Source organism: Aythya ferina (genome assembly GCF_964211825.1).
Source record: "Aythya ferina genome assembly, chromosome: 7".
Classification (NCBI taxonomy): Eukaryota; Metazoa; Chordata; class Aves; order Anseriformes; family Anatidae; genus Aythya; species Aythya ferina.
The window spans coordinates 33,373,701-33,389,524 of record NC_140302.1 but is presented as its reverse complement, the minus strand read 5'-3'; the positions used below and the strand labels follow the sequence as shown (position 1 = coordinate 33,389,524).

General features: G+C 41.1%; 2 protein-coding genes across 5 annotated transcripts; one reads left to right on the top strand and one right to left on the bottom strand.

Moving 5' to 3' along the window:
- The first annotated feature begins 8 nt into the window (after positions 1–8).
- On the top strand, positions 9–12,259 carry IKZF5 (IKAROS family zinc finger 5). Of its 3 annotated transcripts, none has more exons than XM_084526298.1 (6): positions 9–92; positions 1,192–1,256; positions 1,925–2,020; positions 2,318–2,481; positions 2,777–2,959; positions 6,992–12,259. In XM_084526298.1, exons 4-6 carry the CDS (start codon positions 2,349–2,351, stop codon positions 7,933–7,935), a joined length of 1,260 nt encoding a protein of 419 aa, XP_084382424.1. In that variant the 5' UTR covers positions 9–92; positions 1,192–1,256; positions 1,925–2,020; positions 2,318–2,348; the 3' UTR covers positions 7,936–12,259. The 3 variants fall into 3 exon arrangements, with proteins under 3 accessions (XP_084382424.1, XP_084382426.1, XP_084382425.1); XM_084526300.1 differs by lacking the exon at positions 9–92 and adding an exon at positions 513–688; XM_084526299.1 differs by lacking the exon at positions 9–92 and adding an exon at positions 513–806.
- Positions 7,302–15,595, bottom strand: PSTK (phosphoseryl-tRNA kinase). 2 transcript variants are annotated; one of them, XR_014695113.1, is made up of 6 exons: positions 15,201–15,595; positions 14,789–15,017; positions 14,334–14,409; positions 13,759–13,852; positions 12,900–13,547; positions 7,302–12,726 (listed from the first exon to the last, which is right to left on the bottom strand). XR_014695113.1 is itself a non-coding variant. In XM_084526303.1 (5 exons), the coding sequence occupies exons 1-5, from the start codon at positions 15,565–15,567 to the stop codon at positions 13,342–13,344; spliced, it is 972 nt and encodes a 323-aa protein (XP_084382429.1). In that variant the 5' UTR covers positions 15,568–15,595; the 3' UTR covers positions 7,302–13,341. The 2 variants fall into 2 exon arrangements, 1 of the variants encoding a protein (XP_084382429.1); XM_084526303.1 differs by having other exon boundaries at positions 7,302–13,547.
- Between the last annotated feature and the right edge of the window lie 229 nt (positions 15,596–15,824).

The window sequence follows — 15,824 nt, the reverse complement described above, 5'->3', positions numbered from 1 at the left end:
GCTGCGGTGGGCAGGGCCGGGCCGGGCCGGGCCGCGGGAGGCACAACAAAGATGGCGGCGGCCGGGGGCGGCGGAGGAGCGGGGCGGCTGTGGTGAGCGGCGCTGCGGGGCGGCCCCGGGGCCTCGCCCGCCCGCTCCTGACGGGCAGCACCCGCCTCGGGGAGCCTCGGGGTTATACCGGGGAGGGAGCGGCCCCCGTGGGCGGGTGGGTGGGCGGGGAGGGGATCGTTGGTGTGGCCGTGTCCCCCCGTCCCCTCGACGGCGGCTGCACCTCCGGGCTGCCGGCGCCGCTGCCCCTCCTGTCCCCTGAGGGGGTGGCGGCGGGAGGAGAGGTCCTTCGGGTCCTTCGTGTGCTGTGCTCCGCGTTTTAAGGCGTTTTCACTGGAAAAGATGAGGTTATGTCAGAGATACAGCCCCCTCTCTACCCCCTTTTCCATTACATCCCCCCCCCCCCGATCCACTTAAAATAAAACGGGATGCGCACACGTTATCAACCTACTTTATTCTTCAACAACCATAATTTCGCAAGTAAGATCGAGGTTTCCCCAAATGCATCACTGCTCGTGGCTTTCTGGTACCCAACTTGCTTTCTCCAGCTGAATTCTTTGGGCAAAATACTCACAAGAACGCCTTTCGTCGAAGTACATCCTACAGCAGCTTTCCCACACAAACCGAGCCTGTACCCGCGGTACGTGGAGCAGGCAGAGCTGTCTGTGTGGAAAATGCTCTTTGTAAGGAGCACCAAGAGAATACCTGACGTTATCGGCCCCCATTCAAGGGCACGAAACGTGAGCCCATATGCTCAGGTTTTCTGATCATTAAAATTGCATTTACTATCTTGTGGTAGTGACACAGCGAGTGGCTGTTCTTCGCTGAAAAGGGGAATTGTAAGTTGTATGTCTGCTTTTTTTTAAAAAAAAAGTATCACAGAACATTCGTATGTGCATGCGGATGTAGAGTTTTGTTGTCAAATTGTGGTAAATTGCCTACACTAAAATAGAAAAATGGATGTCTACAAATTAAGTTGGTGAGATAAAGGAAGATCCCCCAAAATACTGTCTATTCTCAATCTGATTTCTTAACTTTATAACTTACTAGAAGATGGCTTGGTCAGGACTCTACAATACGTTGTCCTGTAGTCCTCTTCCATATCTTTAATTCATGACCTGATATCTTTCTGTTTTATTGCAGGAGACACCGACAAATGGAACACAAATTGACTTAAGCCTACGTGAGGTCGGTGACACCGAAAACGGGTAGGCAAAATTCGCCTGTAACAACGTGTTCAAAACTAGTGCAACAGTATTAATGGCAATGATAGTTGAGGGTACTTAGGTATGATGTGAAAGAATATATTCGTCTGGATACAAAAAGTGAACTAATGCTTGTAAATGACTTTGAAAGCACAGGAGAATGTGATTAAACATGATCTTGACCTCAGAACTGAGTTTTTGTATGTCACCTTTGTTCTGAGTAGTAAGTATGAGAAGACAAAGATATTCTTATTGGAAAGTGATTCTGATTATAATCTGCAGGAATAATAATAAAGCCTTTCTACAAGGCTTCTTTCTGGCTTTGCTAATCATGCAGTCACTTCCCAACATGAGACTGCATTACAGTTACTATGACTGAATTCCCTGGCTCTGGGTTTTCTGGAGCCAGTTGTTCACCAGAGAAAACATTCAAATGATCAGTGAGATAAACGTGTCTTTCTGTGAGATAGATAGAGTGGACAGAGTCCTTGACATACTTCTATGAGAAATGTAGACGTTCTAATAAAATTCATAGCGGTGGAATGTTAGAACTTGTCTTCCAAAATATGTACATACATATGTATATATAGTCAAGTTTCGTTCTTATAACCTGTGGCAGTTGGGAAGAATAATGAATTTATTTCCTTTATTTGTTTTTTTCTTCCTTTCAGGGAAATTGGGGAAGCTGTGTTCTGTGCTTTCTCTCTGACGTAACGGGAGTACATATTTGAGCATGCTTCCTACTTAGTAGGAGAACTAAAGTTCAGGTACAATCCATTTTAAAATACGAAAAAACAAGTTGAGCAGTGTCTTGTTGACATTATGTCATTTTATCCAAATTTATATAGTCCTTATGTTACTGTTGCTGCAAATTATTTCCACACTAATACTTTTTAATGATCTTTAATGAGTTAAGAATTCTGAAAATCATATCCTTGTGGTTGTCAATGTATACATTTAGGCACAATACATGATAAAAGTAATCCCTCACTTTAAAAAGTTTGGTTTTATGATTGCATTCAAATTCAATGAAACTCATGATTTGAAAATATTTTTCCTTCTAGGCACAAGAGGTTTTAAACTTAAAGAGTGAATATGGGTGAAAAGAAGCCAGAACCTTTGGACTTTGTAAAAGACTTTCAGGAATATCTTACACAGCAGACTCACCATGTAAATATGATTTCTGGATCAGTTAGTGGAGACAAGGAAGCGGAGACTCTTCCGGGAGGTAAGCTGATTTCAGTGCTATGATTTTTTTTTAATTTTTTTTTTTTTTTGTGAAGGACTGCACTGTTTACATTCCAGATAATTATTCACGCTACTGAAATTGTATGGAAGCACTTCTAGGAGTAGTTTTCACATCATAAAAGATGTGTGTGTAAGACCTTTATCTTAATCAGGGCTTGTTCTGTATATCTGATGAGCAAGGGCGTACAGAAGCAGCGATGTTTGGCATATTCTCACAGCACAATAGTTAGTATCCCAGTGATTCTCTATTGAAATCTCTGTTGCGTTATTCACAGCTGGGACCGAAGGTGATCAGAATGGTCTGGATCATCCTTCTGTTGAAGTTTCACTGGATGAAAACTCAGGAATGTTAGTGGATGGGTTTGAAAGGACATTTGATGGAAAATTAAAGTGTCGATACTGCAACTATGCCAGCAAAGGAACAGCACGGCTCATAGAGCATATCAGAATTCATACAGGTATGCAATATTCTATGGTACTTTGCTGTGAGACATGGTGGTATTAGCTCAATGTTATGATTTGCATTGTGAGCAGCTGGCATCATCAAGCAGCGTGACAGTTCTTAAGGTTATCCCAGAGTTAGACCTACTTCTTTTTTTAATGCCCGCTTAGCTTTATTGTTGCAGACTGCTGAATTTGAAGTAAGTATATATGGGAGTAAAGTTCAGCATGAAAGCATCGATGCTTTTGAAGGGCCATAATGGTAACCTCGAGTTTTTCCGTGGTAATTAGAAGAGTTAGAAATGTATATGCTGCCACATGGGGGCTGTTCTTTCTCTGCTGTTTAATTAGGAAAATATTCCTGTTTTGCACAACATTGTGGATGTGAGAGTACTAAATGTAGTAATACGAGTGAGCTACTCAAGTGTGAGGTCGCATCAAATAAGTCATTAAAGAGAGTAATAAAAAGGAGAAAACTACTTATGTGGCTTGCTTAAGTGCATTTGCCACAGTTGAGTTTTTAAAACTGAAAAGCAAAGCTCACAGTAAAGGTAAGAATACCCGAAAGTGTTTGTGAAGTTAGCTCTAACCTCTTGGCAATTGAGAGAAAATAAGTGAAAGGGCCTTTTAAAGTCTGACTTTGGTGTCTACACAGTATGTTGCTCTGATATGGAATATTTCATGGCTACTAATTATGGCAATAAGGGGCTGGGGAGGAAGTCACATTCTGCAAAGAATGGGAGTTTTTACAGGTTTTCAGTCTGGTGTGTATATGGACTGTCCTAAACTTCCAACTCTCACTTCAACTGTCTTGTGTAGGAGACATCCTGGGAAATGCTTTGAAGGAAGGATATTATAGTATCTTGGATGTAATCCTAAATCTTTTTAGGTACGGTTGTTGTTAGTCAGATGCTTGCTTTACTGTGAACCATTGTTTTTACACAGTAACTCCCAGGATGTACTTTTGGGAAGTCAGTGCTACTTGCATGGTCCTCAAAGCGTTGACCTGGTTTTACAAGGCATAATGGGATAGAAGATGGCAAGCAACTAGAAATCAAGAGTTCTGAGGTTCAGACTCAGAAAATCTTTTAAGTTATTCTGTAGTGAATTTTCATTTTCAAATTCCCAGTGGAAATTTTGTGCCCTTTCAGAAGGGGATAAAATACTGTGGTTTGTTTACCCGTGTTTGACACAGTGTTAATGCAGAGCTTGCTGCCCACCTGCAAGGTGTTTTGGAACTGTTTTTTTGGCAACAGTTTTTGATAAATCAGTTACAGCTTCACCTGCCATTTGCCTCAGATGGTATGTGGACAGTGAGAGATTTTTCTTTCGATGGCTTTACTCTGTGCAGTGCTATTTCTGAGCTTGTGCAACAAGGATCGTGTAGTAGGAGCAACTGTAGCAGTTTAGGATGACAAATGGTATTTAAAGATGCAGAGGTAACATCAACTTTAAAATTTCATGTCTCTTCAGTAGGGTATAGCTATTGCCATCTAAAAGCTTGCATCTCTAAGCTCTTAGTCAGTTGTCAGCATGAGCAGATGGACTGCTAGAGCTGTGATGGGAAACAAATTGCTGCTAGATGTTGGTATTGTATCGTGTGTTTGCTGATTCTTGAGGTGTCTTTAATGGCTTGAAATGCATGGGGTTCTGCAAACAATGACCGAAATAACGTGTTGTTACTTAACGTTAAATATCATACATCTTTGCTGTACCAAACAGCAAAAATAATCTTTTCTTTTGCTAAGTATCAGAACGTGGATGAGGCTACAGTGCCAGCATTCCTTCTTATACTCTAGGATGTTGCCTACCTTTTTTGTACTCTCAGATCTTAGGTGAGCAGTTAATTTCTGTTCTCAAAAAGCCTTCTTATCCTGATGCGGTTCTAGGGAGTGGAGGTCACTTAGTGGCTTGAGCTAGCAGACCAGTACCTGCTACAGATCATGATCATTTCAGTACGGTTGTGGTATATAAAAGCAAGAAAAATTCCAGTTAAAAATTGTGATGCTGAGAAACGTCCTCAAAATTTTTTGACCCAGTGGTAATTATTCAGAAGCAAGCCTTCCTTTTATAAAGAAAGCCCTTTTTAGTGCAAAAAGTAATACTTTGGGTTTCTGTCTTGACTAACATCTTGAGTTGTTTTTCATGGTTGTAGTATATGATATTTGTTCTTACTACCTGGAACTTTTGGGTAGTAAGAAAGACAAGCAGCCTGTAAAACTAGCACTGCTTTGTCGTCTGTTTTTTGTTTCAAATAAAATGGTGGCTCTGAATCCAAGTTTTAGGAAACAGTGGAAGAGGGGAGCTTTACGTGTGGGATGTCTGTTCCCAGTGTGCTGCTGCAAGCGTTGTCAGTATTGGAGAGTGTGCGTGTGACTCGTTTGATCAGCAAACCTTCACAAAGGCCCTAGGAAAATGTAGTTGACTTGAAGATATGCATTGCTGTACTACAAAGTCACGGAGTATGAATGTATTTCGGTTTCAGAAGGCTAACTAGCAGTGAGAGAGGGATACGGGGGATATCAGCCTACTGGACATCAAAGAGCTTCTGCAATTTGGATGCATCTTCACACAGTGAATGCTTTATAAACAGAACACTGGTACAGACGTTTTCAATACCTGCTGAAATACCAGTGGCTTCCTGGTTCGCTTCCCTCTGCCAGTCTGCTCAGTCTTATAATACAGACAAGAATCTCAGGTTGCCAGAGAGAGCTTTTTCTGCATTGTCTATCCTTTGCCTTTTTAAAAATATGTGTGATATCCTGAATTTTAATACTGCTCTGCATGGTGTCCTGATGGCAAGGCTGTTTTGCCATTCCCTTTAATGGCTCTTTCAGAAAGCCCCACTTTGTTCTGTTGTACACAGCCAGGGGACTCCAGAAAAAAGGAAGGTTGCTCTTTGTTTTGTTTTGTTTGTTTCCACTTAAGGGCAAGGAGATCCAAGACCTGAGTGTGGTTTTGCTCAGAAGCATGCTGAGGAGGCATGGCAAAGGGCTAAGACATGGATTGCATGGACTATGAAAGCTCAGAGTGAGTGAATCAGCATTATAATAGGGAAGTGGTAGCTGACCAGTAGCCCCAGAGCGATGTAAGTAAACAGATAACCTGCACGTGCAGCGAGCTATCTGCTAAAGCGATGATGGCGCAGGCAGCATCACACAGCCATTATTAAGTGTACCTTAGAGCAGAATTAAATTCACGCAGAGTCTAACAGCAGTACCATTAGTAGTTCACCAGCTGTGGTGTATTAAGGGCTTGTGACATGGGATGCAAATCTTTTTCTGTGGAGTGAAAAAAGAACTTGTCTGTGTGAATTGCCTGTCAGAATACAGGGAGTTTGTTTTCATTACATCATTGTCTGTACCAATCTTTACATGTGTATCTGAGCACATGTGTATGCTTATCAGAAAATTGTAGTTTCAGTTGGTACAGAGTAGCACAGAAATCTCTTCCTTGCCTCTTGAGGAGCCAGTGATATACAAAAAAATAATCCTTTACTCACGACCCCTGGGTGTGATAACTCTTCAGCCACAGGATTCTTTTTGAAAATTCAGTTCTTGTGTGTCTGCATGTCTATACATGAGTTACTTAGATAATAATTCCAGAATGTTTTAAAGTAGAAATGTTTGAAAGATAGCAAAAGAATACCCTCCCTCATTGTTTAAACACAGTTACCAGCAAGAAAATGACAATACAGACATTACTGTAGCTTACTGCTTGTGTGCTTTAAAGGTGGGGTGGAGTTTGGATCTAGTGAGAGCACCACACAGACATCACTGCATTCAGTGCTCAGCATTGTTGCAATTCCTACTCAGGTTACCTGTTATGCTAGTTCTGCTCACAGTTTTTTGATGCTCTCTCACTTGGGAGAGGCAGACATGTCTAGCTTCACTCCACTGTTCCACCAAATACCCAGCTAAAGTCAAGACTAGCAGCAATTCTGAAGCTGCATTTGAACTATCTGATTAGCAGCTCACAGTTAAGCTACTTTCTGTTCCATTGAAAGCTTTTTTCAGTGAGATGCTGTATTATCTATTTTAATTTTCCAGGTGAGAAGCCACACAGATGCCATTTGTGTCCCTTTGCATCAGCTTACGAACGCCATCTGGAAGCACACATGCGATCACATACCGGTGAAAAACCATACAAGTGTGAGCTGTGTTCCTTCCGCTGCAGTGACAGAAGCAACTTATCCCACCACCGGAGGCGCAAGCATAAAATGGTGCCTATCAAGGGTACAAGGTCCTCCCTAAGCAGCAAGAAAATGTGGGGGGTTTTGCAGAAGAAGACCAGCAACTTGGGGTACAGCAGAAGAGCATTAATTAATTTGAGCCCGCCTTCCATGGTGGTTCAGAAACCGGACTACCTTAACGATTTTACTCATGAAATCCCAAATATCCAGACTGAAGCATACGAGAGCATGACAAAACCATCCCAGAGCAGCGGGTTGCCAAGAGATCCGCAAGACCTTATGGTAGATAATCCTCTAAACCAGCTATCTACGCTAGCCGGACAGTTATCTAGCTTGCCGCCTGAAAACCCAAATCCTGCCTCTCCTGATGTGGTTTCCTGTCAAGATGAAAAGCCTTTCCTGATGCAGCAGCCTACTGCACCTGCAGTCGTTTCGGCTGTGTCGGCAAATATTCCTCAAAGTTCATCTCCCACCAGCCCAGACCCCCGGCCCGCACACAATCAGAGGAACTACAGCCCGGTGGCAGGGCCGAGCAGCGATCGCAGTGCCCACACCAGCACTCCCAGCATAAGCAACAGCCAACCAAGTACTCCAGCTCCCACCCTGCCGGTTCAGGACCCTCAGCTTCTGCATCACTGCCAGCACTGTGACATGTACTTTGCGGACAATATCCTTTATACTATTCACATGGGGTGTCATGGATTTGAAAATCCCTTTCAGTGCAACATATGCGGGTGCAAGTGTAAAAATAAGTATGACTTTGCTTGCCATTTTGCAAGAGGACAACATAATCAACATTGAGAACATGCTTTCATTTATTTTTTTTTTAACATATGACAATATATTTTTCATACTTGCTGAAGGAAAGCTTGCACGTTCCCATAAGGAATCTTCACGTTAAGCAATTGGAAAAAGGAGGCAAACTTATTTATTTGTTGTCATAAAACTTGCCAGAGGAGTTTTGTATAACATGTGGTTGTTATTTTATATGTAGCCTTTCAAAAAAAAAAAAAAAGAGCAAGTGAAGGTGTTACATGAATTGGAATGCTTTAAGATGTTTTGGTTGCTAAATTTGAGTTGCTTGCATTTAAAATCCCAATAAACGTTCTACAGATGTAGAAGCAGAGCACATGTCCAGAAACAGAGGATGCAATTACGAGATTATTTACTAGGCAAGATAAAATGTTAACCATTAACTATGAAGGGTGAATGCAATGACATGTGGTTACTTTGGAGACATACTTATCCTTAAAAACTTAGCTCCTGTCAAGCTGAAATCACAAACAGAAGCAACTTTCATGTACAAATTCAATTGGATTTAAAAGTTAACTTTAATCTGATTAAGGTTAGTATGTTTCTACTTGGTATAGCCCAAACTTTTCGTGCTAGGGCTCAAACACTGTTATTTTTAAGACACCTCACAAAACTAGAATATAAAAGTTATTGTGAATTAAACTCTGGTAGGAAAAAATTTAAGAGCCTGGCATTCACTAGTGGTATAAAGAAAAATCAAACATGACAACTTGTTTTAAACTACACGTACCAAAATTTTGTGTCCTAGGAGGTAATTCTTCAAAGACAGTCATAATAAAGAGCTCGTAGAACTAATACAGATTCAGTGAGACTTTAACTGCCTTAAACTAATTTGTACACATATTTAAAATTTGCACAATTAGTCTTCTGTCTTGCTGATAGGAGTTCTAATAGAAACAAACAAGAGGTTTACGAATTAAAAGTAGTTTGTTCAGTTTTACCTTGGGCTGAGCTACAACTGGTAGGTTGCATTTATGTTTGAAAGTCGTGGAATCTAGGTTGTTGTAAACTTCAGCTAACTTGGAAGTCAGTTTGTCTTGTCCCCTCCCTAAATTTTTTATCCTTTTGGTGTGCTAGAAATCAGGGGAAGAGGTTGTGCTTTATTTTTTTTTTTTAAACAGGTCATGTAGTAGGCAGGCAAAGGAATACCGGCTGGCTACATTTGGAGTCATTGTGATTAATACTGTAAGTGGCAAATGGTCACTAAAGATGTACACAAAGTCCATTGCACACGTTTATTTTTTTTAATTCTGTACATCTTACTTTAGAAGCACCTAGGCTAATGGACAGGCACTTTAATATAAACCTAAATAAAACATCCTACTAAAATTAATAAAAGTTCTTGACATGCTAGGTAGGAATTTGTAATGTTTCAAAAAAGGGAAGAACTGTTACTTTTCCCATATTTAGATATGCATTTTTACCTTAGTTTGTCTTACTTGAGACAAATTAAAGCTTCCCTGATATTTTTCAGCAAAATATGTCAGAAAATATGATTTGTTAAAAGTAGGAAGAAGATTTGATTAATGTTCTGGAAGTCAGAGGCTGCAATCTGAATAGCAAATGTTTGGGTTATTCAGATTTGTATTGTCATGGGAGCTAAAGCTCCAATGGAAGAACTTACAATGACTTCAGTGTAAGATCAATATGCAGGGAAAAAAAATGCTGCTGGAAGTGTTGGCATCGGAAGTAATTTTCAGTTGAATGGATTAGAAATTTGGGAACTGAGTACGCTTCTCTACATCTTCTTTATCTGCTGTTGAATTTCCCATGCTGAAATTACTAGTTGAAGGAACTGGATTCTTGTCCACACCTAGTTAAGGGGATTAGAATTGCTCTGTTTCGGTGTTCCCAAGGCAGTGAAGGTTAAGGATAACGTGCTGTCACTCCTAAAAATGTTTCATTTTCTGGTTTGTGTAACGGAGAATATAATTTCCATTTCACATAATGACATTCTTTATAATCCCCTAATATCCCTGTGTTGCTTTATACTTTTAAAATTTATTTTCAGAAGGAAAACAGCAATTCTGTACACAGAAACCGATATGCAGAGGACCTGGAGTCATCTACTTGCATTGCTTTCTGCATGTTAAAGACTACAGTAAAGTTGACTAAACTGAAATTTAGTTGGAATTTATTGCTCCTGTACAGATTTTGTAACAAGACCCTCCCAGTCAAAGAACAATGTAGAAATGGTAGATCTTTTGATCACATTTATACCATCGACAATCTAAATTTGGCTAAAATTTGGCATTAGAACCCCAAACTTTGAACACTGTTACAGGTAGTAATTTGTAGAGGCCATTTTCCTTGCCTTTTGACAGGTGGTGTAAACTTTTATTCCCAGGTTTTAGCAGCTACAAGGAAGCTTCTTAAATTGTTTTGCTACAAGGAGTAACTTCCAATTCTGAATAATGCAGATTGCAACAGCAAAGTTATTTTTGGTTCATGGCTCCAGTCCTTGTCCCTCTCAATACTGGTAGGGAGATTAACTCTGATGTGCACAAATGTTGGGATTTCATTCTTCCATTCTTTCCACCACTTTTGATCCATTAGGACTTTCATTGGCAATGCCCCCAAATGTTATAGACTTTTCTTTTGGTGTAGGCTAATGACTTGGTGATTTAGAAAAAATGATTTCTGAACCATAATTCCCCTGAAAGAAATTTTAGGTAGGAGAACAGTTAGGTCACTAACAGAAGGAGCTGCTAGCAATGGGAAGCCTGCATGACATTATTGAAAAGGGGATCTCTGTTGAGGGGGAACATATTTTCTTCATAATAGAACTCATGAAAAAAAAAAAAAAAAAAAGGCCCCAAACCTTGCAAACTATTCTGTAGCAGTTTTTTAATACTGCTGACTTAATATCAGTTTCTACTTTGGATTTTCCCCAAAAAACTATCTTGAACATCTGAAAATGAACAATTACAAAAACATGTTTCCTCCCTTCTGTGTGCAAGCTCCCCTTTGTGTGGGGGTGGTTCGTAGGCAGCAGCAGGCTTTAGTGTTCATTGCTTGATCCTCCACCAGATCTGTGGGGTGGATCCCTGTTACCTGCTTAGTCCTTCAGAGTCAGCTTCTAGTTAGGATTCCTAGTTTTTCAACCTAATACTGTGCATTCAGTTGTGCCAAACTACACCTATTTCCTTCCTACTACCGAGTAGGTTTGGAAAGTGTACTTTCATATTAGTTTTTTGTAATGCTGTACATACTACTTACTATAATTTAAAGTGCAGAATTAGTACTGGAAAATTGTTTTAGAGCATTGTGATCCTGACAATTCCCATGCACAGGTAGGCCTTATTCATTCAGAGTCAATGTCAGGATCTGTAGGAGCAAGCCCTCAGCAGGACTTCCCATATTGAGTTCTCTGTGCTACACTGCATTAACTTAAACAAAACAAATGAATAATCCTTATATTTTAAGGTGGTGATTAGCATCTTGTATTAACAGGGAAGTTTGGGAATGCGTTAAATTTTTTTCTATAGTTTGACTCTGTTAAATTCTGTAGCTGCAAAACATTAACTTTGTGAGTTTTTTGTTTTTATTGTAATAGATAGTTTTATAGATTTGTTGACATTTTTAACATGCACTATTTATAGCACTCAATACAGATTTTGTATTTTGAGAAGGAATATTCCAATGAGCACGCAAATATTAGATTGAATTTCTTGATAGATTATCTCAGTTAATACTCTTAAACCTCAGTTAATACTCTTTACCAACTGTGAAGCAGCTAATAGGGAATAATAATAGTTTGTTTTTTTTCACAGATACAATGTTTAGATGAAGTTAATTTTGACGTAAAATGTTGATTGGCATTTTTACATAATACTTCAAAGATGTGTTCCAACATTGTTTCCTAGCAAAATGATCTGTTGCTGTGTTTTCTGTTACAGAATGTTTTGGGGTTTTGCTTGTTTGCTTTTTGTTTCTTTTTGACGAAGGGAATGTAATTTAGAAGTCTTCACTGGCAAGTTTTCTATTAATTTTAAGCTTCTTTGAGAATCTACAGCAAATGGATGTTCTGCTGCAGGAAAATCTATCCCCTGCTGAAGCATTTTTCATTGAGCAATCTTTGTGTATGTGCTTCTGAGTACCTGCTTTGTTAATAATATGTATTTCAATGTAAAGAGCATATTTTGTATGCAAAACCGAAACCTGTTAAGAGTTGTATTTTACAATTTTATTGTGTAGTGAATGTTTTCAGAAGACAAGGTTAATTCTGAAATAACTTGACTATATCTAGTGCAGTTCATGTTGTGAAGCTTTGCTTTTGTAAGATAAGAATAAAATAACACTTTCTAATTAAGTTGGTGATTATGTTATAGTAATTTTTCCCAACAGCTGGAACTGGTGAACTGGTTGTGTGTGACACTGGTCATCTAAGGTATGGCAGTTAGCTTTTGAGTAAGCAGGGAACAGTACATTGATGTTTGTCTTATTAATTGAAGATATTTGATTTTAGAACTGAACCAGGGCATTCTTGTTACTCTTTTCCACCGTTCATCTTTCATGTTTGTTCATCTTCCAAGTGCTTTGTTTCCTGATATTCTGATTTCCTTATTAGCAACAGTCCTTGCATGTCTGAAAGCACAATTTCCATCACAGTAAGGTAGTTGTCACTGTGCATGGAATTTATATGTTACTCTTTACATCTTTGAAGGCAGCACCAAATTTTAAGTTCCCTTGAACATCCAAGTTATTCCCACATGCGTGCACACAGTTCCCATAATCTCAGTTTAATGCATCTGAAATCTTTTGTTCTTTGTAGAGTTGCTGTGAGGGAAACAAGTAGAGAGCATGAGAACCTGATCTAAAAATTGGACTTGAGAAACTGAAGCAGTACTTCAGTGGAGCTTAGGTGTCTACATGCTGACGTTGGAACTACAGTTCACTGTCAACCCACCTCATGCTCAAAATGCTAAACTTCACCTCACTTGCTTTCATACCTTCCCAGGCACAAAAGAGCCGTAGGAACACTCAGCTACATGTTTTGAAAGAGCTCAGCAGGTCTCCATCCAAGCTGCTCTTCAGAACCACAACTGGATGATGCTGTGAGAAAGCTGATCCAGCTTGAAGTTGGTCCTCTTTGAGGGAAGCTGGACTTGATGAGTTCTTGGTGTTCCTCCCAGGCTAAACTTTTTGAGATTCTGTGAAATTTAAAACCTACGGATGGCTTCTTGTTGACTTGCCCTGTGAAGCTGAACACCGTGTGCTAGCTTGTGTTTCTGTTCTGTAACATGGAGACAGGAGTTATAGACAGCTTCTTTCTCTGGAGGCTTGAGCTCTCAGATATTTTTAGCAGTACTGCTGAAACAGTACTCTGTTTTTAATGCTTTTTATTCTTAAAAGCAATCCATCATTGTCATTTTTTTAAAATATACTCTGTCATTATTTTAAAATATATTTATTAACTACACTGGTTGCCTCACGTTGAAATGAAGAAAATACACTTGTTGCAGGGTCAAAAGAGTGATTTTGTTGGCCAGTTTCATTTTTCAGATGAGTTTCTTGCCGCAAATCTTCCAAAAACGCTGCTTTGAGTTTGTTGAGTTCTTCTGCCAGGCTCTTCATCTCACTTGGAAGCACATTTTTATCTTAAAGAAAATGAAAGCCAACATCTTTATGTTAATTTTTGAAAATAAAATTTATAGACTTTGGTTCACATTCTACAAGTAACTTTGACAAGACTTCTGACGGATGCTGCCTCAGCCACACCTGCAGGGTTGGAATTCCAGTTTACTCTGAGGGAATTCCACAGGTTTAGTCTTACATTGCCAGCTAGCACCTACAATGTACTTCACATACCTTTTGCCTCCTTCATTGTTTGAGAGATGACTCGTCGGCACGTCTGATCAGCTTGATGGACAGTACTAGCAGCACAGGCCACTCGATCTGCTTCCTAGCCACAATGGCCAAAAAAGTGAGAACACATGCAAACATGTTAAATTCATCTAGATTGTTACCAGCTTTTGAAGTACTCACTCTTCAAAGACAAGAAATGTGAACACTAACTCAGTGTCCTGCACAGTGCACATATGCTCCTTTCAATTCTGAGGCAGAGTGCGACTGTCGGACACATAAGTGACATTAAGAAGTGAATTTTATTTTCCTAAGTGTGACATGTCAGCTCCAAAAGGCATTCTTGTTACTGCTGTTGAACGGTATGCTTAAAAGTAGTTCAGACTTGATCTCAGAGGTCTTTTCCAACCTAAATTATTCTATGATTTCAAATAGGATCAACTTTTATGTACATGGTTTTGCAATCAACTGCTATAAATCAATCTCAATTTTTGTCACTGGGATGATCTGAGTACAATTCACAAATAAATTCATTCACTATCATCTGAAAGAGGAGTGACTTTTAAAACAAGTACTTCTACCTTCTGCTCGGTATTTTCCTCATTTTGCTTCACTGGATTTTCCAAAGCAGTGGCCAGCAAATTAATTATCTGTGCACTAAGAGAAAAAAAAATAGAGAAAAACACTGATCAAACAGGTTCGCTGAAGATTTTTCTTTTGTACCGATACCTCATGGCAGAAAAAAGGCAAGTTTTCAGTTATGAGGCAGTGGGTTAATCTTAGATAGCAAGTTAGATGAAAAACAATTACAAGTTAAACCACAGCCACAACCTCCAATCTTAATGTTTCAGATGATGTACATGAATTCTCAACAGTTTGGAAATTGACTTTTGTGTTGATTCTGCAATGAAGGATGGCTGTGAGTTCCCACCAAGTGAAGTGTGTCGTGTGCGACTGCCAAAGATTGCCACACGGAACATTTTTAAAATATTGGTTAGATGCAGTAAAAAAGCCTGTTTGTGGAAAGAGAACTTACTAACAGCCCTTCATCAATACAGCATCGTACTCGTCCTCTGAGGGGCATTCAGGACTTTTCAGGACCAGGCTGTTCTGCTCCCAGGCGTTTTTCCTGGGGTCTGGCGGTTCGATTCTTGTGGCCATCAGCCGAATCGTCTCGTCAGGGAGCGGGTGGCTCCTCAGGCGATTCCTCCGCAAGCACTGCTCCAGCGGGCCCTCCAGAAATAACTGGCAGAAGCTCAGGGAATCTGTGAGAGGATAAAGGGAGAATTTTACTTTATGGCTGTGCAAGAAGCAGTTTCCGAGAGAAGAGCTCCGTGAGCGCCAGCGGTCTCATAACCTAGAACGCAACCTTAGGACGCCTCAGCACGCGAGTTCCGCCCCCGCAGCCTGCTTTTTGCCCCAAAAAGCCGACAAGGAAGCGCGATTACACTTGCGAGCCAGCTGGTACACCTCATATCGCATGCTCCGGTAGTAGAAATTGTCATCCAGGACGATGCAGAGCGGCCGGGGGGCGGCTCCGGGCTCCTGCAGCCCCCGCTGGGCGGCGGGGCCGGGCGGGCTCCTGAGGCGGCGCTCCAGCTGCCTCAGCACCTCCCTTCGCCGCCGTTTCCAGCCGGGCTCCGGCGGGCCGGGGGCCTCCTGCGGGATCAGCTCGTCGTAAACCAGCACGGAGCAGTCCCAGCCCTGGTGGGGCGGCAGGAGGCGGCTCAGGGCTCGGCTCAGCGTGGATTTGCCGGCGGCCGGCAGCCCGCACAGCAGGCATAGCACCACACGGCTGCCGCCCGCCCGCTCCATAGGGCTCCGGTGCCCCGAGCCGGCAGCAGGAGTGGGATTAAAAGGGGTGTTCCCGGCCCTACCGGCGTCCTCTGGCGGCTCGGAGGACCGGGTGAAGGAAATATGAGGAGAAATGAGGGTTTTAGGAGCGCCGCCGCACGGCGGGTGGCGCCGCTGCTGGCTGAGGGGACAGCGGTGGTTTTAACTTTTCGTGGTCGTAAATCCGTCATATTAACCACCTATTAAACACTGGTGATTGGTGTTGAATTCTGTTCATG

Coding starts and splice junctions, on each gene's coding strand:
- IKZF5 (XM_084526298.1), top strand. CDS start 2,349: ATGGGTGAAAAGAAGCCAGAACCTTTGGACTTTGTAAAAGACTTTCAG. Junction 2,482..2,776: donor AGCGGAGACTCTTCCGGGAG/GTAAGCTGATTT, acceptor CGTTATTCACAG/CTGGGACCGAAGGTGATCAG. Junction 2,960..6,991: donor GCATATCAGAATTCATACAG/GTATGCAATATT, acceptor TTAATTTTCCAG/GTGAGAAGCCACACAGATGC.
- PSTK (XM_084526303.1), bottom strand. CDS start 15,567: ATGGAGCGGGCGGGCGGCAGCCGTGTGGTGCTATGCCTGCTGTGCGGG. Junction 15,018..15,200: donor GTACCAGCTGGCTCGCAAGT/GTAATCGCGCTT, acceptor ATCCTCTCACAG/ATTCCCTGAGCTTCTGCCAG. Junction 14,410..14,788: donor GTATTGATGAAGGGCTGTTA/GTAAGTTCTCTT, acceptor TTTTTCTCTTAG/TGCACAGATAATTAATTTGC.